We start from the raw sequence: 27,544 nt of genomic DNA on the forward strand, positions 1-27,544 counted from the left end.
AAATCTTCTTCTGTAATTTGCTACCGTGGCTATTCGTTTGTCTGTCCAGGATTTTAAATCACCTGTAGCTCGCAAACCGTTTCACCTATTGACTTGAAATCTGGTAAACATATAGTACGTCACGTCTACTATCCGCTTTATGGGTGATGATTGTATTACTCTTTTTATCTTTATTTTATTTTATTTTAGAATCAGCTCCTATCTGCGTACACCAGGGCGGCCGTGGGCGGATGCGTATGGTGTATTCACTCCACGTTATCGTGCATTGCGCTGTCACTGGTATTTTGATAAAAGAATTTGAACAACATATAAGAAGCGTATAAATTATTAAACAGTAAAACATTAACATTTAAGAAGTAAAGTTACATTAAGTACTACTGCAGTGCCTTCGGGTATACCTCATTTTTTGTTTGCCCATTACATGCTTAAATGTATACATTTTTTGGTGTACCTACCCGAGAACACGCGACATATAACCGAGCATGGGAGAAGCATGGATTTTAAACACGCGTTGAGTTGATCTGCTGGTCTCCCTCGTGAAATAACTGGTAATGTTTGACTAAAATCTACAGCGAGTAAAACGACATTACCTCCTATTTTTTTTTTTTACGATCTCTTTTTTCGGTTCAAGGCTTCATAAGCTCTTTTATGTTCTATGGTGTACTTATCCCAAACCATCATCTTTGAATGTTGCAAGACTTTTGCCTTGTATGTAGATCGGGGTAATTACATTCATTGCATTCCTAGTCTGAATCACAATCTGATTGTATGGGTGGTTACCTGGCACTGTAGGGTTGCCATCCGTCCTTTAAAATACGGAATCGTCCCGTATTTGAGAATGAAATTGCGCGTCCCGTTTTGAATCAATACGGCACGGGATTTGTCCCGTATTTTTTTTATCATTTTTTTTAAAGCAGCGTCTCATGCAAATCATCCCACACGCATTTTATGAAGATGCCTCCTTTCCTACTTTTGATTGGGTAATACTTGATGTCATCGTTAGTTTGATTGGTCTTTTTAACTGTCCAGTGAGGAGGGCAGGTCTTTTAAGTACAGTCTGCAAAGTGTTGGCACTGGGATGTGGCACCCGCTGCAGTATGCGTCCCTTATTTTTTTGTATTAAAAGTGGTAACCCTACCTGGCAGGTAACACTTATGTTTGGTCATGAAGTCGTCTAAAATCCGCCACGTGCCCTCTTTTAATTGCGAGAAGCAGATATATATAGCCAAATTCTCGCGCTTCGTTGCGGCGAAGTACTGCTTTTAATTTTTTAAGAAGAAAACAAAACCTTTTTAAACGGATTGAAAATATACCAATAACAATTTGTTAAGGATCTGTTTTTTTGTGAACCTCCCTTTTCACAGCTGTCGCGCTATGGCGTGTGTTTCGTTTATTTGACAGTATGTAGATCGTGGTAATTACATTCATGGCATTCGTTTTCTGAATCACAATCTGACTGTATGGATGGTTACCTGCCAGGTTACGCTTATGGTTGGTCAGAAAGTCGCCTTACATCCGCCACGTGCCCTCTTTCTGTTCCCAGAAGCTGATCATAGAATGGTTTTAATAGTTTACTTTCAAATAATGCAAAGAGTATGCGACACGTGTTTCTCCCTAATTCTGGGCTCATCAGGCATACACACTCACTGCATCCCCTCTCGGGAATCGAATCTCTATCGTCAGCGCCAGAGTTGAAGCCCCTAACGTTGCGGTCAGCAAGTCGGCTAACATCCGCCATGTGCCGTCTTTCAGTTGCGAGAAGCAGATCATAGAATGGTTGAAACTGTTGCCCCTAACGTTGCGCTACGGCGTGTGGTTTGTTTATACCTCGTGTCTTCTCATTAAACTTTTATCTCGCGAATATGTTATTGCAATCCGCAGCGGGAGCGTTTCTATAAACTTAATTTAAACTTAACGTTTTACACCGTGCTTTGTTTCCCTTATGAAGATGCTTGTATGCTTCACTCGCTCGCTTCTTATTGTTTCGCTCCCTTCTCAATTGTTTAATGAATTTTTTGTTCTTCGCTGTTTGCGGCTCTTCCTTCATTTCTCCCTACTGCATTTTTTTATCTCGCGAATATGTTATTGCAATCCGCAATGGGAGCGTTTCAATAAACTTAATTTAAACTTACGTTTTACACCGTGCTTTGTTTCCCTTATGAAGATGCTTCACTCGCTCGCTTCTTATTGTTTCGCTCCCTTCTCAATTGTTTAATGAATTTTTTGTTCTTCGCTGTTTGTGGCTCTTCCTTCATTTCTCCCTACTGCGTTCACAGTCTTTTCATGTGATTACGTGGGAGGCGTGATGACGTGACACTCAACTCCGCCTCCCACGGCCATCGAGCTGCCGTCCATTACAGTATATTGTCAAAAAAGAGGTTCCAGTTATGACCATAACGCGTTGAATTTCGAAATGAAACCTGCCTAACTTTTGTAAGTAAGCTGTAAGGAATCACCCTGCCAAATTTTAGCCTTCCACCTACACGGGAAGTTGGACAATTAGTGATGAGTGAGTCAGTCAGTCAGTCAGTCAGTCAGTCAGTGAGGGCTTTGCCTTTTATTAATTAGTATAGATATACAGTGGAACCTCTAGATACGAGTTTAATTCGTTCCAGCACTGAGCTTGTATAGCGAATTTCTCGTATCTAGAACAAACGTCCCCATTGAAAATAATGGAAATCCAGTTAATCCGTTCCGCATCCCAAATATATTAACATAAAAATCAATTTTCCTAACAAATAACACTGATAAATTATATATACTGTAGTCTACCTTTAATAAATAACACTGGTAAATAATATAACTGATTATTAAAAGAATCAAAACAGGTGTCCAAAGTGCAGTAGAGCATTCAATAAATCTTTAAATAAATAATCCTTAAAACAGTTGTGAAGTGGAGGTTTAAAGTACATAAGAATAACAATCCTTTAACACGAGGTTAAAACGTCAACAGGAAGCAGTCTTCAAAAAACAGATGACAATCCCCGGTGCTTCTTCTCTGTTAGCGTCTCACCTGCTTCTCCCATGCGGGCTCTGCAATAGGCGAGACACTTAATGCAGCTGACCCTCTCTACACCGTCCTGCTTCAGCTGTTTGGCTCGCCTGTTCAGCTACACGCGAGCCTGTACTCGCTCGCTCTCTCGCACCGACTTCCTACTGCTGCGGATTCCTGCCTCCTCCTGCAACCTCCGTTCTCTCTCCTCTCTTTTCTTTTACTTCTTCTCCCCCTTAACCAGCTCACGCTTCTCTATATATGCGGGGAAGACATGGCAGCTGCTAGGGTTACCACTTTTAATACAAAAAAATAAGGGACGCATATGTATTGATTCAAAATGGGATGCGCAATTTCATTCTCAAATACGGGACGATTCCGTATTTTAAAGGACGGGTGGCAACCCTGCCCAGCCCATCAGCCACAGGACAAATCATGGATGTGGGCAGTTTCCCACCTGTGCACTTAGGTGAGAAACGCAGACACCGCAGATCGCCCTGCGGCTCGCTACAGCTACCACGCCCCCTCCCTAAGCCGCGAGCTATACCCACAGCCTGGCTCGTGGCTCATTACGTGAGCCAATGCTCGTATTTAGATCTGAATTTTTCGCTCATACTTTCCTCGTATTTTGAATTTCTCGTATACAGAGGTGATCGTATCTCGAGGTTCCACTGTATGTATATATATATATATTGTGACAGATTGTGGCAGATTGTGGCACTGTTATCCTTTTGAACCCTCTGACTTGACTCCAGGCACCAGGTAAAAGTCCAATAAGTATATTTATTTAGACAGTACAGTGCACAAAGCACCTGCACTCCACAATTCTCATATAATTAATAAACAATACTCCAATCAATAAACAATAACCAATCCTCCACTCCCAGACGCTTAGCCACCCTGCCTCTCAACTCAGCTCACTGTCTGGGATTTCCCATGGTCCTTTTATAGTCCATGACCCAGAAGTGATTGTCCCTCAGTCCATGTGACTTTCTATCACTTCCGGGTCAGGCAAAAACTTCTTTTTCTTCAGCCCGGAAGTATATCATTTCTTCCATTTCCGTGAGTTGGAAATACTTCCGGGCTATATGGAAAATATAAATCTCTGGGCCTCCCTGCAGCGACTCCTGGCGGCCCCGACGTTATCCAGCAGGGCTGTGTATTAAAACTCCATAGTCCATGATGCCCTGTTGGAATTTGGGGCATCTCCACGTTGCAAGGAGGACTCCATCTAGCGGCCTGGGGGTATTGGCCGGGATGAATGGCCAGCCTTATCTCACAGTCCCCCCCCTCCCCCTCCCTTAGCGGAGACCACTGGGACGGAGTGGCCAGCCCCGCGAGGGATATCTTCCTCCAGGAGGACCATTCCGTCGGGCCTTGGCTGCGTTGTCTAGACTCCCCAGAGAACCTAGGGGGAACGGTGTATCAGCTGTCCCTCCGATCCCCTGTCCTCCGAGGACAACTTCGCCATATGTTGCCCGGCCGACGACAGTCATAACAAAGACGTCGCCCTCCTGGTTGTCTTCCTCCGCGAGACTGGAAACACCGCGGGAACTCCGTCAACTCCGCCCTTTATTTCGCCGAGGGAGGTTTTATGGCCGCCTCGATATTCTCTGCCCTTCTTTCTAAGTTGTCAGGAGACCCGCGTTTTATTTTTGGGATCTCCTGCTTATTCTGGGGCTTGTACACAGTTTGGGTCTCTCTATTGGAAGAAGAGAGCCCCTTTGCTGTTTGTACGCCCTTGGACCTTATTTTATTCAGAGGCGGCGTCTTCAGCACCACATCACCCCGAGAGACAGTACCTTCCAACTGCTCCGGTTTGATTGGCGCTTCCCCAGCCCCTTCTGTTACCAATGACACCTCCCTTATAGCGTGGATCGGGGTCTTGAGGTCCGGCTCGCTCCGAGAAGCTGCTTCGTACAGCTGCCCCGGCTCGATCGGTCCTTCCCTCGACCACTCTGTTACCATTCCACACTCTACTGTAGGGCACACAGTGCTTTGGCACCCACTACTTATTCATCGCGGGCCCGGTTTACATTACGTCCCTATTTCATTATATACGGTACCGGTTTTACCTACCTGTACCGCCAAATCAAATAATACGGGAGGCTCTCGACCAAACTGCCATAGGTATTCATCCACCTTTCGTAACGGCGCTTCAGCCGCTGCTCCCAGCTATCCAACAATCTTCTGTATTGTTGTCACAATCTGCAAGAAACTGTGCACGGGCTGAAGCAACTTCTCCAGCTCGCGCACGTCAAAAAAGTTATTTAATACAGCCGAAGGTATGCTCAGGAGATCACTAGCCTTACCCTCCAGCTGGGAGCCAATGAGCACGCCCGCTCCTGGCACGTGCTCTGACGGGTTCCGCAAGGGAGCCTGGGATTTGGAGTTCTTTTCGGAGGTCCGCGGTGCCGCTTTTGGCTGACGGCGATCCGTCTGTCTCAATTTGTCGACGGACCGCTCAGTCATTTCCCAGACCTCCTTACTTTTTCGTGGGTTGAGTGGTGCTTCGCTCGCCTCCCCTTTCCCTTTCGGAAAAACCAAGTCCGTCTTTTCCTGGGTGAAGACGCAAACAGCTGGACACGGACCTTCTCCTTTCCACAATTCTTCGGGGTGGGTCACGTGTTCGTCGCCAGCACCCGACATGCGGAAGTCCTTTGTGTTGTCCGTCTGCCCGCACAAAAGCGCCACACCGTCTTCGGGAGATTTTCCTGCATCCCGCAGAACCTCCGGATGATCTTTTCCGAGGTATGTGCACGGTACAAAATGAGTAATTTTAAATAAGTTATCTATTATATCCCCGGCACATACCTCGTTGTAATTCTCTTCGTCCGGAGGCCTCTCCCGGTCCGTATAGCCGCACTGTAACTCATCCCGAGTCTCGGCCATGACGAACATGGAACCTCCGCTGGCATTGTTGCCCTGCTTTGCCTTCTTCTTCCCCATGACGGACTTGAAAATAGGGAACGAAAAGTTTTGGCGACGTTGCAGTGTGTCTGAACATTGTCTTCTCAGGGTTCTGTCCACAGTAAATTTTGTAAACACAGGACCTCTGCCAAACTGACGGCCAGAGAATCCTGCCGGCTACGCCAGCTGTGACAGATTGTGGCACTGTCGTCCTCTTGAACCCTCTGACTTGACTCCAGACACCAGGTAAAATCCAATAATTATATTTATTTGGAAAATACAGTGCACAAAGCACCTACACTCCACAATTCTCATATAATTAATAAACAATACTCCAATCAATAAACAATAACCAATCCTCCACTCCCAGACGCTTAGCCACCCTGCCTCCCAACTCAGCTCACTGTCTGGGATTTCCCATGGTCCTTTTATAGCTCATGACCCGGAAGTGTTTGTCCCTCAGTCCATGTGACTTTCTGTCACTTCCGGGTCTGGCAAAAACTTCTTTTTCTTCAGCCCGGAAGTATATCATTTCTTCCATTTCCGTGAGTTGGAAATACTTCCGGGCTATATGGAAAATATAAATCTCTGGGCCTCCCTGCAGCGACTCCTGGCGGCCCCGACGTTATCCAGCAGGGCTGTGTATTAAAACTCCATAGTCCATGATGCCCTGCTGGAATTCGGGGCATCTCCACGTTGCAAGGAGGACTCCATCTAGCGGCCTTAGGGTATTGGCCGGGATGAATGGCCGGCCATATCTCACAATAATATATATATATATATATATATATATACATACCTTGCTGTTGGGCTATGAGAATTTTGTGTGGGACCCACCTAGGATAAAAATGCTCACCTTTATCTGCATGTCACATGTTAAGCAAAAGTAATGATTTACTTGTAGTGAAAACTGGCAGGGCATATGAGCACAATGAGGGGGCACTACACTAGAAAAACTTACTAGCATTAATTCTTTATTTTCAGAAGGAATGTTCCACAAGGTTCAGATACACCCTAATGGGGAAGATAACACACAAGTTATTCCTCAACTTCAACAGCTTTCTTAATCTTGCTGCTGTTCAATCTTTGAATGAAGAAGTTCTTTATTTTTTTACTTTTAGCTTATCCAAAATATAATCTTATTTTTTCCCTTTTAACTTCCTCAATAGGCTATGGGTTTTATATCTCAAACTGGTCTTTGGAGTAAACACATGTTTTGGGCTAAACCATTTCAACTCAGGGTAACTTTTACACTTTGAAGAATAAATGTGTATATAACACAGACCTAATGCAGATGGAATCCCTTTGTAACAAAATTTATGGGATCATAAAAATATTTCATTATAACGGAAGTTTTGCTGTAATGAATATGGGGAAAATATGTAATCTGTTGTGGCCAGGGTCGCCGGCTGTAATGGCAGTGGCACAAATATAGCTCCATAGCTGCTCTGCAGCGTCTGGTAAACAGTAAGAGCTTTGACTTGCTCTTCCTTGCACTCTCCTGGTCTGCCACAGAGGTGATTCTGAGCTGCTGGTGATCTTCTCATCTGAAGATGGGAACTTTAGCAGGATGATTGCCCCCGTGTCACAGTTCCTGTCTCGTGTGCTTGAGCACTGAAGTAACTGCTGCTATTTTGAATGAAGTCTTGAGAATGTACCTACTTTCCCTACACAGTAATAAAGTACCTGTATTTTCCTTGGAAACCTGGAGTCCCCTGCCTGTCCCTCATACAACTCCACGACCCAAGCTTGACAATACCTGTATTTAAAAAAAAAAAAAAAACAGCACTTTTTAAACTGCAAAAATATTGTATTTGAAAATGAGACATTTTTGTTTATATAGAAATACAGTTAGGAATACAGAATAAAAATGAGACGTTAATGTAACTTTTTTTTTCCTCAGCATAAACTGACACAGTTTCTCACTTTTTTTGTTCATTGCAAAGAGAACTTTGAGAAGCTCTTTGATACTCAAACAATCTAGTATCCGCATACGACAAAACTATTCATGCAGACACTTGGTGGAGCACTGACTTGCAGTTCAGCTATATCTGTTTCATGTCACCCCTATACGAGACTGGAAATTTCGCAGTAGACTATCACTTTCTTTTTGTCTAACAAGAAAAAGATTGCCTGTTGAAGGATTCCGAAGACTCTGCAAAAGTATAAATAAAAGTATTACAAGTATAAGTATTTTTTACATCGCATTTTTGTCTTCAGTGGTATTTCAATTGTCGAAAAAAAAAGCATATGTCAGGTCTTGATTAAAATTTCACAAAACCATCTTTTAAAAGATACGTGTACAACATGTTTTAGGTAACCAGCTATCAACTATTACTTGATCTTTAATATCTTCTGTATTGATCCATCTCAATTTTAACCACTCATTGAAAAGAAGAGACAAAAAGTGAGGACAGTATAATTGTTTTAATTTATGTAGGTAAAAGTGATATTTATTTGATGGTTGCCTTATTCTTGAGTGGTGTTTATTTATTTCATTAAACCCACGAAAACATTTTATTGTTTGTGAATAAAGAAAATAGACTACCGTATATCACATCTCTAAACCTGCTCTATTACCAGAACACACTTTTCTAAAGAATAGTGGCCAATTCTATACTATGCTGCAATTTCCCTTCTGAAAATAAGCACCTTCAGAGCATTCCATCTTGGACAGCCTCAACCCTCACATCAACTCCTCTCCAAATATATGCACAAAGCTGTGAACATTTTCTGCTCTTGCAAGGAATTAAAAAAGGGGCGAGAGCCAAAGTAAATAACATACATTTTAAATTCAATAAATATTTAGTGTTTATTATTTTTTATTTTTATTGTAATCCCCCCCCTCCCAGTATTCAGTATATTTCCTAGTCACAAACAACCCCTAAATAATCTTGACTTTTTTCAGCCTGTACTCTTCAATTAAGTTTTACCTTTGTATTGCAAATTTCTACATATTTCTGTTATGTAAATACCTAACCAACAAATTTATTTTAATCAGAATTCGCTTAATCTATTTTTTTTCTGTTTCTAGAAAGTTCCCACTGTTCACCAGCATCAACTGTCTTTAAAGAAAATGATAATGAATCGAAACATGCCCAAACAATGGTAAAAACATGGAAAGTAATTCTGTTCTATTCTAGTTATGGTTCTCTGTATATGTTAAAAATGAACACCTTAATAGTTTGACTTAAAGCTTACTTACAACGCTTAAAGGTTATAAGTAATATTTCACCTGTCAGAATTTTGCTTTTTATTCTGGGTTTCAGTTTTATATATTTTTTTGTATTCTTTTGAACTTTGAAAAAATTGTAAACATTGATGGTGTATAATATGTATTGATATGAGAGAGAAATTTAATTTTTTTAATGCATTTTGAGTATATTTAATTCTTATTATATTTTAAAGTGGGGGGGAGTTAAATTTCTATTTGTTTTTGCTGATTGTTTTTTTCCATTAAAGGGACGTATAGATCCAGTGTTATAAATGAGGTGTAATGCCATGAAGTATCTGTGGTTTAAAAGAGAAAAATAGATGATATTTGCTCATATACCTGCTCTTTGATATTTGTAATTTTTTTTTTTTTATGAAATGAGGGATTAATCAAAAATTAACAAAAGAGTGTCTGTGTACCAATGTACTAACAATAAGATATACAATTAAATACCTTGAATAGTTCTTCTGTCAAGAGTATTAATTTCCCTCTCAGGTACTCAAGAGCAGATGTTCTCAAATTCAGTTCTAAGGTACCACTATAGGTACAGGATTTCTTCCAACCATTTTCACAAGTCAATGAGTTAGGTGTATGTAGAGCAAGCAATCACTCTTTAAGTGTATGCCTCACAGTGCTACTAGAATTAGAAAAGTAAAGTACAATATAGAAATTTGTTTTGATTTGACTGTGTAATACTTGTAAATTGTATGGCTCGTGATTCATACTCTCTTTCCCCTGAAAGTACAACTGCTATATGGGAACTTTTCTCTCAAAAACAATTTGCACCTCATGGTAGCATGTATGATTTATTTCCTTAGCAAACTTAATTTCTTATTCAGTGCTATCTGGTGTTGAATATATTTCAGTTAACGTAGGTTCTTTATCTCTTATGTAAGTATTTTATTAATTACTTACATATGGGTGCCAAAAAGTGATTGTTTTGAAAATGGGGGGGAATAATTCTGGCTTGCAAACTTTGCCTTGTTTGGAAACTAAACAGTTGCAGCCTATCACTGCATTCTTATAACTATTGTTCATCTGCTTTTTCATGTGCTGTATTTAAAGCCCTGATGTGCTATGTTTATTTTCTATTTTAAAAGTGTTGAAGAAATTTTCTTTTTTCCATTAGGAGCATAAAGTTGATATCAGAAAAGACCACAAGGCCTTTTCTCATGTTGTAGAACCCCAAGGTTTCTCTAAGTTTGATTTTAATAAGAGTTATGACAGAAGTAATCCTAAAAAGTCATTAATCTCTGCATCTTCCAGTACAATTTTTCAAGAGGATTCAGGTTAGTAGGACATTTTTAAGTGTTGAAACTTTCTATTCACATTTTCCATTATACCTAAATTTATGTTGAATGTTGTATATTTAGCGTTGTCTTAACTTTCCATATTTTAATAATGCGTACTTTTGACTGAAAAAATTCTTGTGACTAAGTTTTCAGATCATATATATTTGTGCCTGTAAGTGGCAGAAATTTGCATATACTGACCACAGTTGTTGTTGTTTCAAGGTGCTGCTGTCAAAACTGAAGCTAAATCATCCCATTAGTAAAGAGGTCCTTATCAAATACAAATACTTCTTTTATTTAGAGTTTTGTTTTAGTTTTTGTATTGATAAATTTGTACAACATTGTATGTTGTAGTTTTTATTTAATAGTATTTTTGTAGTTTCCTATCTAAAATAACTATACTTCTTTAATATAGCTGATTTATTTGCTGTAGAGTGAAATTCACACAAGGAGAACACATTTTTGAAGCTCTGAGAATGTTATACCCAATAAGTAAAGCATAACTGGATAGGTTTTAATTTATCATCATAGTGCGTATTTATGAAAATGCATAGTCTGCCAAGGAAGAATCATTACTGCTGTATTTTTATTGAGGACCAGTTATGTAATTGAAATGGCACTGTTGTTCTGGCAGCTACTCCTCAAATACGTGTTATAGGTGTGCTTTTCTTCAAACCTAACAAAACGACAACTTTGATTGTAATGAAATTCTTCTTCTTCTTTTGTTATTTTTCCCACTTCTCTGTGGGGTACCTTCTCCTTACAGCTCTCTGTCCTTCACCACCTCCCCAGTCAAACCCTTTTCCTTCCAATTTTCTTTTGCTTTATCCAACACAATTGCTTTGGTCTCCCTCATTTTCTTTTCTTATGTACTTCCATTCCCATCAGGTGTCTGCCCACATATTCATTGTCTCTCCTAATCACCTGTCCATGCCACTTCAATCTACTTTCTTGTACTTTCTTTGATATATCTCCCACTTTGTTATAGTTCTGATTGTAACATTTCTTATTGTGTCCTTTATTGTAATTCCCCCACATCCATCTCAACATTCTCATTTCATAGCATTTAACTTCTTCTCCTGTGCTCCCTTTACTGCCCATGTCTGATCTCCATTCATCATTGCTGGTCTTATCACTGTCTTAAAAATCTTACCTTTAACCTTCACCTTAATTCTTTGATCATGCAATACTCCTGATACCTTCTTCCAATTGTTACATCCACACTGCACTTTAAGGGTTATTTCTGCATCTTATTTTCCATCTTGGGCTTGCATTGATCTTAGATATTTAAATGTATTCACTCTTTTCAGCAGCTGACTCTGCAGGTTAAATTTGGAATCCTAATCATTGTTAAACCTCATATATTCTCCTTCTTATTTATCTTCAATCCTCTATCTTCTAGAGCTCTTCTCCATTCTTCCAGCTTCCTCTCCACCTCTTTTCTGGTGCTACACAACACAATGTTGTCCGCAGCAGCAACAACAACATTCCTTTATATATCACATTTTCGTACAAACAACGTAGCTCAAAGTGCTTTACAGGACAACAAAACGTTATATGAATTGAAAAACAAAGAAGATAATGCAGTAATATCCTCTTTAATAAAATTCCTGTGTGCGTCCATGTGTCCGTGTGTGTGTGTCTTCTGGTGAAATACGCATGCGTGGGGCACAGTGCGATGCTTCAAAGGCCGCCTGACGCGTCACACAAGGCAGAGAGGGCGGGACCTATAAAATATTGCGCGGCCGATCCAGTCAGATTTCGGTAAATGAGGTAAGACATAAAACATAACGCACGAAAAATCCAATCGAGTACTGAGACGCGGAGACCAGCTTCCCCAAAGAGGTGGGATTAGTGTTTGTTGTTGTGCAAGTGTTCACTCTGAGGATGTCAGATTTGCGATTAACAAACTTGGCCCGGTAAAGTGTTTTCCTAAATATACGAATTTTCATGATATTACAATAGGATGACTTTTAAAAGTAGATTTATTTTCGCGCACATAAAATCCGTTGCTGGGGAGACGCCATACATACAACAATCAGCTGCATGCCAGCACAGATTAAAATACTTGCTGGAGAGACGTATTACTGTGAGAGAAAATTAAAGGCACACAATACAGTGACGCATATTACAGCCACATACAAGCCAGTATTACTTTAACAGAAAATAGACGGTCCTTTGCCATTTAATATAGACTGTTCCTGCTAATGTTTATGCACTACTATTCTAGCGCCCGTTATTGTAACGGGCTTAATGTCTAGTTAAAGGATAAGTAACACAGAGAAAGATAAGGTCAGATGGCAGGGAGGACAGGAAAAACAAAAGTCCAGTTTTGCTGGAGGAAAAATCAAACTCTGCGGGGGTTCCAAGGACAAAATGACCTCCCCGCCCCCACTGGCATTCTGTCTAACATAAATGTTCTTAAATCAGTCTTCTTGGTTTTCAGGCTTTGTGTTTGATGTTGGTCTTGTAGACAGATTGAACACCTGTCATAATCAAAAATCATGCACCAGGGGTTCTGTTCCTTTATCCCATGACTCAGCACATCCATAACCAGATCAAAGAGATAAGGACTTAAATAAGATCCCTGATGCGGACCTACTTTAACTGGGCTCTTGTCTGTTACCTCAATACTGATTTTTAACCCGAGTCATCACTCGCTCATACTGTGTACATATCTTGGACAATAAACACCAAATGTAGACCTTTCTGTTTTTCTCGATGCTTTCTTATGAGCCGTATCAATTGAAAAAACCCTTAGTTGTTCCTCTCCCTGGCATAAAACCAAACTGCTCCTCCTCCATGGTGGTGTCTTCCATAAGCCTTCTCTCTATAACCCTTTCCCAGATTTTCATTGTATGTAACATCAGCTTGATCTCTTTATAGTTTCTACAGTCCTGAATATCACCCTTCTTATTAATGGGTACAATAACACTGTTCCTCCACTCTTCTAATTTTCTGTTCTGTTCATAGATTGTCTGCATTATATCCCTCAACACATCTCTCTCTTCACTGATACACTTCCACAGTTCTGTTGGTATTTTATCCAGTCCTGTTGCCTTTCCAGTTTTCATTCTTTTCAGTGCCTCTTTTCTCCCTCCTTTACTCTTGGCACTAGCCCTTCATTTGGGGAGTCCTTCCCCTAGTACTACCCCTTTCATCTATTCTTGTTACTATCGTGCTCTCTCAAAATCATACTTTGTTTATCTTTCATCTGCTTTAACTGCCTAAAACGCTTTCCAGCCTTGTTCCTAGTCTTCCCTATTCTAAAAATTAAATTGAATTTAATTGCATTGAAATATTATTCTTTTTTTCTGACCTATTCAGTTTGCTGAATTAGTTTGGAAGTGATGTTACCTTCTTTTAGGTCATCAGTCCTTTTACTGAACCCTCCTAATCTTCAGGTTTCTAAGATGTGGTTGGAAACTAACAGCTGCACGAATAAAATAAAAAATCTGCTGTGTCAGTTCTCAAGACACTGAGGCAGTAGTGCTGTCCAGTACACTACCATGCCTCCATCTAATACTGTATTCGTGATAATGTTAATCTACCAAGTTCAGATAAAAACAAATTATGCTGAAACAGCATTGAAGTATAAAGACCACAAGAAAGTATTAAATGAAAATATATTCAATGTTTTGGGGGAAAAAAATGTAATTTATTCATAAGCCTACCCCCATCTACCAAAATGTTATTAAGGGGTTGTGTTGGCCTCTTGTCGGAACATCCTGGAGTATTGTTAGTTTGCAAACAACCTCTGAAAGTTAAACAAAATATATAATGTTAGTTGAATTTTTACTTTGAAGTTCGGCAAGGTTTAGTACAAAATATAAATCTGTAATAGAGTAATATTCTGGATCGGAATCCCAGAATAATTTGTTGAATCAATTTTTATTACACTTAGATGCACAAACCACAAGGCTTTATTACTGCCCAATGTGTACCCTTGTCTGTACCAACAGTAGTATCCTGCAGGAGCATGTTGAACTACATCTAATGGAAAATGGAAATCATACAGGTATGTTTTCCTATGCATTTATTTTATACTTTCCGGAAGCATTTTACTTTTTTTTTTTATATTTGTGTTTTATATAGTAGACCTGATGGCTGTAATCTTAAATTTGTTTACACAGTAGCTTTGGATGCTAAATTCACAGTCACTGTAGCCTTCTTTGCATTATATTTGTCCCCCAATTAATGAGGTAAAAACATTTTATTTTTTTTTTTATTCAACAAGGAAAAATGTTACATTTAACAGAATCATGTTAATACCAAACCTTCCACATAAACACAGTAGTAAAGGTATGTCTACTGTCCACTGCTGTACCTATGCACATTTAGTACAGGTACATGTTCTTTGTGTGTTTTATTTTGAAACAGTCAAGGAGGACGGTGCAGGTGTGTTTTCACGCACTTAAAATATTTTTTCCGTAGCTTGCACATAAGAGAATAAAATGTCAAGACAAGTGCATTGACGGTTGCTGCATTGTGAACAGTGTTTAGGAGGCTACTGTCTTTCTTGTCCTTTCACATGATCAAAATCATTTTACTTTTTTGCCATGCTGAAGCTTAACACCACTGGTGTGTACTCATATTTAATTTTTTTGTTTTACTTAATTTGCTTTGATTTTTAATTTTGTTGTGTAAATAGGTTACAGAGGTTGAATATATTAAAATTGAACATACAGTGAAATAAGTATTTTAAATTAACTGCTATGTTTCAAAGCAACATTGTTGTTCACGTCAATAATCTGTGTATGAAAAAACACATTTGATAAAGAGTTGAAAAAATAAACAAATATTTTAGTATTTCCCTACATTTTTCAAGTAGATTGTTCACACTGTGTGAGCACAGGCAATCAAATACTGCAAGTGCAAAGGAAGTTTTTATACATAATCCTATATGCTAGAGTCCACCACATCTACTACTGATGGAAAAACTTTGCAGGAAACAAAATTGATATGAGGTGCAGAAAGTCTCATGCACAATGACCACTAGATAATAATCCACAGCCAACAATTTTCTCATCAGCTTCAAAAATTTTAAGTTTATTAATTATGTGGCATTAAAAGTAAACTAATACCAAATTCATTTAAAAATGCTTTTCTCATAACAATACATTCTTAAACCTTTTTTATCCAATTCAGGGACGAATGGGTGGAGGATAGACCTTTTTGAGCTATGTGTGGCTAAACCTGCTAAACTCAATTTTGGGTTAAGGGAGACTGGAACCTAACCTAGTTGTTATGTGCACAGAGTAGAAAATATCACTGGACAGTGAAACAGTTCATTGAAGGATCTGCTTGTACACATAAACTCACGCTTAAATGGGACCAATTTATCACTGATAGTAAGCCAAATTATATGTTTCTGGAGATATGGAAGGAAGATCAAAATGCCAAGTGAAAGATGCTGACACGAGAAAAGACAGATACACAACCTGCTTTGAGTGGTGCTAGACCCTTCTGATTTTTGTTAGTGGAAAAATCACATATATTTAACAAATGTGTTTTTTTTTTTTTTTGGAAGAAAAGTTGATTGATCTTGAGGGCCCTGTCTTACACCCATTCAAATATATATGTGATATTATTAATATAGGACATAGGCTAGTTCTTTAGCTGGATACAGATATAAGAATGTTAACCACAAATAGTGTATTTTTTCAGTTGTATGCCCTTACAATAGGTATATTAATTGGTTCACATCACAATTTAAAACCATGCGCAATGAAGCATTTGGCCATTCAAGAGTTGCTGGTTTTTCCCTCTACATGTAGTATTTGTAGAGTATTAATCATATTTAAGCTATAATTTGTCAATTTTAGATTAAAATCATACCAAGCACTTCATACACAAGGAAACATATACTTTTTCTCTTGTGGTTTATTATTTGTTGAACTCAAAGGTAACCTTGATGTTGTTTATATAGTTACTTGTTGCACTTAATTAGCAAGTCATGTTTGCCTGGTGCTATTTTTGTTTCATAGGATGGGAAGTAGAATTTTTTTTTTCCTTTTAGATGTCCATCCATCCATCCATTTTCCAACCCGCTGAATCCGAACACAGGGTCACGGGGGTCTGCCGGAGCCAATCCCAGCCAACACAGGGCACAAGGCAGGAACCAATCCTGGGCAGGGTGCCAACCCACCGCAGGACGCACACAAACACACCCACACACCAAGCACACACTAGGGCCAATTTAGAATCGCCAATCCACCTAACCTGCATGTCTTTGGACTGTGGGAGGAAACCGGAGCACCCGGATGAAACCCACGCAGACACGGGGAGAACATGCAAACTCCACGCAGGGCGGACCCGGGAAGCGAACCCAGGTCCCCAGATCTCCCAACTGCGAGGCAGCAGCGCTACCCACTGCGCCACTGTGCCGCCCCTCCTTTTAGATGTATGTGCCTTAAATTGCCTTTTGTTAAAAATAAACATTTTAATTTTTCTAAGAAGAAAATGGCCACGATCAAATCTTTGCAAGAATGTTACAAGAACAAGAAGACCAATTTAGAAAAGCTGAGGAGTCAAAAACAGAAGCAGAAGAATTTAGGAAGTTGCAGGTAAGTACTTTAGAAAATAAATGTTTATAAAATTATAAAAAGGACAAACATTCTATGCCTACCCTGTGTTTTGTAAATTATTTTTGATAGTTTCAATGAAGAAGTTAAATGTTTTGGAAATGCTAAGTCTGCATTTAAAAAAGATCAATTACAATAGTAAATGCAATCCCTTTTCTTGCTGAGTGTTTGTGGTGTCAGTAAACTACAGTACTTTTTGTTCTATGGATGTGTCATCCAAAATATAGAACACAATATTTATATAAAATGTTAACATAGTCAATGTAAGAAGCTGAATTAAAAAATAACAACTGTACCATTTCTATCATAGTTCTTAGCAAATGTTTTAGGCACCCAAGAAAATTACTCGTAAAGCTATTTCTTTGGGCTTGAAGTGTTTGTGAAAACGTTGTATACAATTATAATAAATACACATAATCAGTAAGTCAGGAAAAGAGTTGTTAAGTAAATTTGATTCCTATCTGCAGCCTCTCAGAAGCAAAATAGTGGCTCTGTCATGGTCTTGGCATGCAGTGGTATAGGGTATTTAGTCAAATTGATTAAATAAATGCTGAGAAATATATAAAGAGATTTTCGTTCATCATGCTGTATCCTTGTTAAAATTTCTTCACCAAAGCACCATAACATCCCAGCCACGAATAAGGCTTACTGTACTTGAGTTGGTAGTTTAAAAAATGGAGCACTTAATGTTATTGGATTGGCCCTGTCGGAGTCTGAACTCAACATAATCGAAGCAGTGTAAAAATCAACATTTCACAAACAAAAGATTATAAAACAAGCAAATTCAAAAGAAGAGTTGTGTAAGTCCTGTAAGACTGTTTACTACAGGACTACTTGAAAAATTATACAGAAGTGTACCACAGCATATTGCTTAAATTTTGCATTCTGAAATGTTGATTTCTTCCAAAATACAACATATCCATGTTACCTTTTATCAACGTTTATTTTTATTCGTGTGTATATATAGTTACTATACCATATCCTGCAAGGCAGAGACACATCCACTACACCAGCATGAAGCCATGTGCAGAAATACACTCTAGTAATGTGAAATAATTTTTACACAATAACAACATTTTGGACACTAATGAAAAGCTTGAAGTTCAGTTGTCCTGTTTATTTAGAAAATATGGTTTTGTAAATGTACTGTAAAGGAAGCTTGGGTTGCTATGTTAATTTCCAGGGTAAAGAAGAACAGAAGTATGAGCAGGATCATTTTCACCAGCTGTGACTGTAGGATAATCCTACTATAAATGAAGGATTTCCGCTACCGTTGCTAATTGAGAGTAAAATTAGTTTCTTCAGTGAAGTCGGCTTGGAGATCAGACCATCTTATTCCATTAACTGGTTTATAAAAAAAGAACTGAATAAGTTTTAAATTGAATAACATATCAAAATAGAAATTAAATTAGATGATATATCAATATAGAAATAACCAGTATTGTAAGTCTCCCACTTATTAACTAATTCCAACTTTAAGCATGTCTTTTTTTCTAAAACACCCTTATTTTTGGAAATATCAAACTTAAACTCATTTTGTATTCTTAATTTTTTTTGTTGGGACTAATGACAGATTATTAAATCTGTAGTAATAGTAATTTTAATGTAACGTGTAACAGATGAAATGTGTGCATAATTATTGAAATATATGTATAATGTTCTGTAGTGCAGTAATACTCTCTGATCTTAAAATTGTTTTATTCACTGCTCAGCAGAGCTGTACATTGCAATAGCATTCTTGAAATGGAATGGATGTTGTTGTAATTAACATTAACTAGTGTACTTCATACTTAAACAAAAGTTATAATCTTCAGGCAAAATCGATTTTGTCTTGAAACTGATTATTTAATTATTCTCTATCTAATAGAAGCAGTATGGCCTAGATAATAGTGGAGGATTTAAGAAACAGCATATTCAGAATATGGAGAAAGCTGTTGCTCGGGGACAGATGAAGCCAGCTGAATATCACAGAAGAAAGGTAGAACTAATGGAATCATTAGCTGCAGGTTTAGATGATGGCAGAACAAAAACTTCAGGTAAGTGTTACAAAATTGGATTTTGAGGTGGTACTAGATGTGATTCATTTATAATGTTATATTTTGGTATACATCGGGCAGTATATTTTGATACATATCATCACAGAATCCTACATCATGAATCATGATCTTCTGGGTATGTACTATAGAGAAATGACTGGATTGCACTATGAAAGTCTGGTTGATGTCAGTACCATGATAGAACTAGGACTTCTTACTGATTTAAGCTGGCCATGGTGGATCAGGTGAGTTTTTGAAAATGGACAATGTTGTTTTGAATAGAGACCGATTTTCATGAAGTCCCAGCTCTTGATTTAAAAGCTTAAATGGCAATCCTTGGAATGTGCAAAATCCATGTAAATAAGTGAGTGCTGTGATAGCATTTTGCATAATCCACTGGTCCTCTCACATGGTGTTATTCCTATAAGTCATTTTAATATATTCTGACATGCTCTGTGCCTCCTTGCATCTGTGATTACTGGTGTTGTCCCACTTGCATGTTTTTACAGTCGTCATTTGTAGCATTATTTCAGGCTGCATAACAAATTGGTCACTATCAAGAGATGCTTGGCTGGTGCTAATTTAATTTAATTTAATTGGCTGGTGCTGGTGCATCTGTATGTGCATTTCAGTGTTCCAACTCAGACCATCCTTAATAGCATCTGTAAGCAGAATGGACATCTAAACCTAATAATTCCCATATTGTTTATGCAAAATGTTCTTTTCACTTAGAAATTGTCAATTGCTTCTGTGTATGGTCAGTTTTTTGATCACATTGTGTATAACAAATTGAAATATATATAAAATAAAAAAAGATTTCATATGGTATTGTGTGGAAGAGTTTGAGATAAAACTAATGAAATGTGTTTTTTTTTTATTCTAAACATTCAAATAATAATATTTTTAAATTTTTAATCAAAATGAAATTTAAAGTGAATTCTTGAACTTTTCAGACAGTTTGTGTTTTTTTTTTTTTTGTATTGGTGCTCCGGTTTATGTGCATTGGCGGTTCTAAATTTTCCCTAATGTGTGTGTGTGTGTGTGTGTGTGTGTGTGTGTGTGTGTGTGTGCCCTGTGGTGGGCTGGCACCCTGCCTGGGATTTGTTCCTGCTTTGTGTCCTGTGTTGGCAGGGATTGGCTCCAGCAGACCCCCGTGACCCTGTGTTAGGATATAGTGGGTTGGATAATGGATGGATGTTTGTACTTTTTATTCCTACATTTTGGATCAAAACTGGCACAGAAAATGCCATTAAACTGAAAATATTGCATTTAATGCAAGACCATTTTAATGTGTATGGGAATAACATCTTTAAAATTAAAATACTTGTTTTGTGTAATACTGCATTTTATAGAGTACTAAATGTAACTATCTACATTATTTATATGGTTAATAAATGTGTCCGGTTTAGTGTGTGTTTGTTGGCATGTCTTCAGCATCTTGAGACTACCTGAGGTCTGTAACACGTAAAACAACAAATGCTGCTTGTGTTTTCTGGTCATGTACTGTTGGCTTTAAACATAACCATCTTCAAATCCTGTTTGTTTGACAGTAGTTGTTCTCGTTTGTCTTCGGCTTCGGAAAAATATATACTCATTTGACTTTCCTAGTCAAGAGTTGTCATCTTTTTGGCATTGAAAACGTGATTTGTTGCAGTTGAAGCATATTTAGGTTGCTTGACTTTCTGCATGATAAAAGTATTTACCATATGCATTTTTTGTCAATGTTTTTTGCCACTGCTAAATTTACCAGTTCTTTCTTGCTTTCTCTCATGATAATGTACAATGAATTGGCACATACAATGTTTTTTGCTCAGTATTGATTCTTGAAGATTTATAGCTTTATCTTTATTAACACTTGTTCGATTCGTATGTTGTCCTCCTGCTGTATTAGTGTCCAGATGCAAAGTATAGAAAGAATCCCTAATGGTTAGAGCCATCTTTATATATTTTTAGTCAATCAAAGTAAGCCAAAGCCATTAATCACATATATTAAATAAGACTTTGATGGCTGCTGAAACTTCCTGATAAATAATAACAACAAAAGTAATTTTCCTATCAAGTTCAATAAAGTTTTTGAGCACATTGGGATAGACATTGCACTATGTACTGTATGAGCTTAGGACCTGCCCATTTCAACTTGATGCATAGACTGTAAATTGTTTAAATACGAGTACCATGGCTAAGGTGACCCTTTCAGATCACTAATTTTGCATTCTGTCAGCTATTTCTTTGTTGATATTGATTTTGTTGTAAGCTCATGATAATGGTCAAACCACCTCATCTGACATACACTCATCAGTCACTTTATTAGGTACACCTTGCTAGTACCGGGTTAGACCCCCTTTTCCCTTTAAAACCGTTATAATTTTTTGTGGCACAGATTCAGCAAGGTGCTCGAAATATTCCTCGGGGATTTTGGTCCATATTGATATTAACATCACGTAGTTGCTGCAGATCTGTCAGCTGCACATCCGTGATGCAAATCTCCCGTTCCACCACATCTCAAAGGTGCTCTATTGGATTGAGATCTGCTGACTGTGGACTCCATTTGAGTACAATGAGCTCACTGTCATGTTAAAAAAAAAAAACAGTTTGAGATAATTTCAGCTTTGTGTCTGTAATGGTCCTCATTAGCTCTATTCTACCGGTTGCATCCAGGAGCCTCTTGAATCTGGATTGTCGATAGTCATAACCGAGATGAGGGCACATACATTCCAAACAAGAGGTTGGTGCAAAAATTGAACTGTGCTTTTATTACAAATCAAATCAAAAACCACTCTCAATAAATAAATAAAATCTATATGCAAATGTGGAGGTTAAAATATTCAATAAAAAGTTCATAAAAATGAAGCTAAAATTATGCAGGAAGCAGACTTCTATAATCTCACGAGCCCTAGTGCATCCCTTTAAAACTGATGTCTCCCTGGCTTACCCTGTTTGGATCTTGCTGCATGGAGAGACGTCAAACCAGCCTCAGACAACCCTCAGTTCCTGCTTGTGTTTCCGTCGCCAATCCTATAGTGTTCCATGGGTCACCGGTGAGCCACCGCTCCTTTGACTCCCACTGCCATCTCTGGCCTTGCGGGTCCTCCGGAGTATTTGCAGTTACTCCTGTTACCTGGCTACTCCGCAGGAGCAACCCCCCCCCAAAAACCCTCGTTCCCCTTTTGAGCACCAGCCAGACTCTCCATCCCTGGGCTTTTTTGTATTTCCTGTCTAACTGGGTGCCACACGCTGTTTCATTTGAGGCACCCGAATGATCCGTTTGCCTCTGCACGTGTATGTGTCATGGATGTCCAGGTACCCCAATTTTACCATGGAGCAAAGTGTGCCTGCACACACTCCCACCCGTTTTGAAACCCTGCACATAATTATTTATTGGTATAACTGAAAGTCTGAGAATAATATATTGTTGGTTGTATTATAAAAGCCATTGTTAATTTTAATTTTGTTTTAATCTTCCTTAAATTACCTAAGTGATGGCAAACATGTCCTTGAGGGGAAAAAGAATATTACATTTTTGTGAACTTTCAACCTAAAACTTTTATTTCAGAGTATGTCTAGATTCCCTATTTGTGGGAATAATATATAATCTCATTGTTTGTCCTGTTTATTTTATATGGCTTCTGCTTAACAAGGCTGAAAATAACTCTTTAGATCAACATATACATCGTAGATTAGACAGAATTAAATAACTTAATTTGTAAAATTCCATTTCAGTAATTGTTTGAGAAACTGCTTATTTTTAATACAAGTTAAATTTTATATTTTCTTACTTTTAGGTTTAATTAAAGCATTATATAAATATTACCATAAAGAAGCCAGAGATGTTGCTCATGTGTGGCTTTGTGCTGAAACAGACCATTACCATTCTACAGATGGAGATAAAGGATGGGGTTGTGGCTATAGAAACTTCCAAATGCTCCTGTCGGCATTACTTAAACTGGATCAGTACAAGGAATGCGTACAAGGTATGCATCAATTTTTTGTGCAAATACAAGAAAAGAAAAATATAAAAAGATGCTTACAATCAAGAATTTTTACTTTTGATTATATGGAAAAAAATTACTTTAAAACCACCTGTTCTCAATAACAGAATTTATCTCGGCGGCAAATTTGTCTTTTGAGAATAACTATTCAGTTAAAAATTGCAACAGGTTTAGTCAGTCAGTCTTTTTCTGACCTGAACAGGGTTGCGGCAGTCTGCTGGAGCCTATTTTTCAGCTATTTTATTTTTGAAAGGCTTCATTTCAGTCTCTGAATTTCTTTTTTAAACAGATAAAGAGATACCATGCATCCCGAAAATTCAGGCAATGATTGAAGATGCGTGGAAAGAAGGATTTGATCCTCAGGGAGCATCTCACTTTAGCAGAAGGTTGAAAGACACTAGGGCGTGGATTGGAGCTACTGAAATGTATTCCCTGCTAACATTTCTAAAAATAAGGTAAGGTTAATACTTTTCTCTCTTTGTCAAAATATATGTAAAGTGAAAATTCTTTTCAAATTTCTCATGTTATGAGAAAAATGGTTAGTTACTATGTATCCCATTATTCTTCAAGACAGAATTTCTCAATTCACTCAGTCAAAACCCGTATTACTTGTATGAATAATACCAGTGGCAGTGGAAAAGTAGTACAGTAAACATCTTACTGAATGGGATACTATGTTCAGGGGCAACTCGGCGAAAAAACAACTCGGCAACATCCTTTACCAGTTAGGTAATAGGGTTCAAAGAGATTTTTTAATGATATTTAAATGACAACGTAGGGCGCTGGAAAATCCACAGAATAACCTGCTTTATGAGAGTCCCAATATATTGAAAGTAAAGATATTCCTTAAACTGTACTCGCAGGTCACCTTTTGTATTCTAAATAACATTATCATAAGATTACAATCAATACAATTTATATAAAGGATTAGCAATTTTGGTTGCAGAAGATAATGTAAGATAGAGTTTGTTCCATCTGCAGAATAAAGTTCGTTTGTCAATTATATAAATTTATTTTCAACATTTTAAATCATGTTGTCATTTAAATATAATTAAAAAATCTCTTTGGACTTAACTATTACCTAACTGGTAAAGGATGTCACCGAGTTGCCATCGAACCAGTATACCAATGGTTTGGTGTGATTGTTTGAAAACTCAAATAGCTTTCTCTGCTTTTCACATTTCTGCATTAGATACCAGCTGAAAGTGAGCATTTTTTTCTTTTTATTACTATGATTTTTGTACGCTTCACAAGAAATTTTCTTGTAATTATTTATGGTGAGAAACAAAGAAAGTAAAGTTGATCATTTTTTAGTTTATGGTTAGCAGGTGGCAAAGATTAATAGTAATTTGGGTTGTTGAACCGTATTTTCATGGTAATATGGCGTAGTAAGTAAGGCTTCATATCCTAACCTACCTGTGCTTCAGTTATATACACAATGTAAACAGTTATAATGTGATAGCACAATAAACTTTCATATACGCCGGACGGTTGAAATTATTCCAGAGTGGAAATAAATACAAGTCAACAAAGATTTTGGGGGTCAGGTGTTTTATTTATTGAGTTTGTTCTGAAAGATCACAATAGTTATTATGTTTTCTCTTGTTTTTTTTTTTTTTCTTTCTTTTAAGGTCCCGCATTGTAGACTTTCACTGTCCTACTGGACCATCTGGAACTCATCCACGTTTGTTTGAGTGGGTCAAGACCTTTTTTTCCTTGGACTCCTCCTGTGTGGAAGATAGGTGGCTACCAAAAGTTATCCAGACTTCTAGACCTGCCATTTATCTGCAGCACCAAGGTACTACATCTATATGTATTTATATCCAGTATACACTGATCAGCCAAAACAATAAAATCACCAGCCTAGTATTGTGTAGGTTCTCCTTGTGCAGCCAAAACAGCTCAGAGCTGTTGATGCATGGAATCCACCAGATCTTTTGAAGGTGTCCTGTGGTATCTGGCGCCTGCACATTAGTTGCAGATCCTTTTGAGTCCTGTAAGTTGTGAGGTGGAGCATCCATGGATTGGACTTGTTTCTCCAACACATTTCACAGATGACTTGATCAGATTGAGATCGGGGGGTTGGGGGGGGGCAACACCTTGATGTCTTTGCCTTGTTGCTCAAACCATTCCTAAACATTTTTTGTAGTGTGGCGGGGTGCATTATCCTGCTAAATGAGGCCATTGCCATGATGGAATTCCATTGCCATGAATGGGTATACGTGGTCTGCATCAATCTTTAGGTAGGTACAACATGTCGAAGTAACATACACATAAATGCAAAAACCCAAGGTTTCCCAGCAGAATATTTCCCAGAGCACCTCACTGACTCCTCTAGCTTATCTTCTTCCCATAGTGCATCTTGCTGCCATTTCTTCCCCAGGTTAATAATGCACACACATCTGGCCGTCCACATGATCTAAAAGAAAATGTGGTTCATTGAAATAGGCCACCTTCTTCTATTTCTCCATGGCCCAGTTCTGACACACACATGCTCATTATAGGTACTTTCTATGGTGGGCAGGGGGTTGGTATGGGCACTCGGGCCAGTTTGCTGCTACACAATCTGTTCAATGCAGTGAGGTCAGGTTGAACTCCATTCTTGTCACATTTTATATAAAGGTTACAGTTACAGTTGTACAGTGAGAATGCAACACAGGAAAGTGGCTTAGGGACCACAAGTGTCCCAGGGCCTACATTGTACGTGAATTCATTGGTCTCGTCCGTTTATAGGAGATGGATGTCTGAAGCAGAGCTCCGCTAGCAGCGGCTTTATTTTCCCACGTATTTCCATATTATTTAGAGGTATCCTGTATTTAACCCGACCAAGGAACTTCCACTACAATATACAAGCATGAGTAACAAGAAGAAAAGTCAGAAAGAACCGGAAAAGAAACTTAAAGCTGCATCAAAGTCTGGACAGACTTCCGGCCTGAGTGCAAGTGCAAGGTATGGCCTCACGGAGACTGACCTGGAACAGGCAGACGAATGCACAGATTTCCTGGGACCCCGCTCCATTGTATCGTCTCCAGTCGAGAGTGAAAATGGGAGCGAAGGTGCAAGTGGTACAGGTCGCGATGGATCGCCGATTTCTGAGGTTCATTCGAGACTAGAAAAGGCCCTGCAGGATGTGCTCTCATCTACTCATCGCGAGCCTGCAGCATCTGCTGTAACAGGAGCTGCATTTCCACTCGCGGAGCACGAAAGCCGAAGCGAACTGTCCGAACTGAAAGAGATTATCGCTACATTGGCCACTGCCATGGTTACGGCCATGAATGAGCTTAAGAAAGATAACAAGAATGATCTTAAGAAGGTGGCCATTGAGCTCAAGAAGGATAACAAAGATAAGGAAACGCGTCTATTTAAACGTTTTGACGTGAACTTTAAAGGCATGTTGGAGAAATTAGTGGAACACATCGAAGAGACTAATTCCAAACTGAAAACGCTTGATGACCAGATTAATGACGTTTCAGATCAGATGGAAGATGTTAAGCAGCAACTCACGGCTCGAGTTGAAACAGCAGAACAACTGGCGTCTAACGCCGATGAAAAAGCCACAGCTGCGAACTCCGAATGCAAAAAACTTGGAGACAGACTTGCAGCCCTGGAGGACGGGTGCAGAAGAAATAATATAAGAATTGAGGGTATACCTGAGAAACGAGAAAGCTCAAGCCCAGTGAAATTTGCAGTAGAATTACTGTCTAAAATAATTGGAGATGACTTTAAACACGACATTGAGATAGCCACGGCTTATCGCACAAACAGACCAAGCACCTTTAAACCTAGGTCTTTTATTGTCCGCTTCGAGCGACTACGATGTAAGCTTGACATGATGGCACTTCTCAGACACAAGCAAGAGATTATATTCGAAAATAATGTAATTCATATTTTCCCCGACTTCTCACCATCAACAGCTGCAAAACGATCCTACATTGACATTAAAAAGTTGCTACGGAAAGCCGATATCAAATACAGCCTCTTGTATCCCGCCAAACTGAAAGTGGAAGTTCAAGATCAATATTATATTTTCCTAAGCAAAGAAGAAGCTGAAAAAGAACTAAAGAAGCTGTTTCCGACACTTTTTTGAAAGTTAATAAGGAGCCGTATTCTATCAAGGCACGGGAAGGACCTATGATCTGCTCTCTGGATCCATGTTTAAAGAGACTGGTATTATAATTATACATCCTTTTCTTTATCTGGACTTTATATGTTTATGTTTTAATCAGAGTTATAGACGTGAGTGTGAAAATGTGGAAGTAATTAAAGTAGGATTCGTGTTTTTTTTTTTTGTTTTTTTTTTAATTCTACTATACCTTAAAGTAGACTGTTTAACATCATACCCTTGGTTTATTGCTTTTTCTACTATTTATATTATTACCATTACACTATTACAGTAGGAATTACCAGGTTTATCCTAGGCTAGGTTTTTAAAATGATTTTTAAAATCATTCCCAGGGTTGATTCCTTTTTTTTTTTTTTTTTTTTTTTTTTTTTAACTTAAAAGCACTGAAGATTATTTCAAGCTTA

The 27,544-nt window shown here is 38.3% G+C and overlaps 2 protein-coding genes across 3 annotated transcripts in view; one reads left to right on the forward strand and one right to left on the reverse strand.

The window, feature by feature from the left end:
- rwdd1 (RWD domain containing 1) overlaps window positions 1-27,544 on the reverse strand; it is a 506,701-nt gene that overhangs the window by 163,050 nt on the left and 316,107 nt on the right. The gene's annotated exons all lie outside the window — the stretch shown is intronic.
- The window catches only part of zufsp (zinc finger containing ubiquitin peptidase 1), a 50,942-nt gene that overhangs the window by 20,695 nt on the left and 2,703 nt on the right, over window positions 1-27,544 (forward strand). The window contains exons 4-11 of one of the 2 annotated variants that reach the window (XM_051924669.1): window positions 8,937-9,010; window positions 10,246-10,405; window positions 14,313-14,426; window positions 16,865-16,974; window positions 18,860-19,028; window positions 22,811-22,999; window positions 23,307-23,472; window positions 24,649-24,815. In XM_051924669.1, coding sequence (XP_051780629.1) covers window positions 8,937-9,010; window positions 10,246-10,405; window positions 14,313-14,426; window positions 16,865-16,974; window positions 18,860-19,028; window positions 22,811-22,999; window positions 23,307-23,472; window positions 24,649-24,815 — 1,149 coding nt within the window. The remainder of the gene's footprint in view (window positions 1-8,936; window positions 9,011-10,245; window positions 10,406-14,312; window positions 14,427-16,864; window positions 16,975-18,859; window positions 19,029-22,810; window positions 23,000-23,306; window positions 23,473-24,648; window positions 24,816-27,544) is intronic. The other variant, XM_051924670.1, reaches the window with a different exon arrangement.

The sequence above is a fragment of the Erpetoichthys calabaricus genome, chromosome 3 (assembly GCF_900747795.2).
Source record: "Erpetoichthys calabaricus chromosome 3, fErpCal1.3, whole genome shotgun sequence".
Taxonomy (NCBI): domain Eukaryota; kingdom Metazoa; phylum Chordata; class Cladistia; order Polypteriformes; family Polypteridae; genus Erpetoichthys; species Erpetoichthys calabaricus.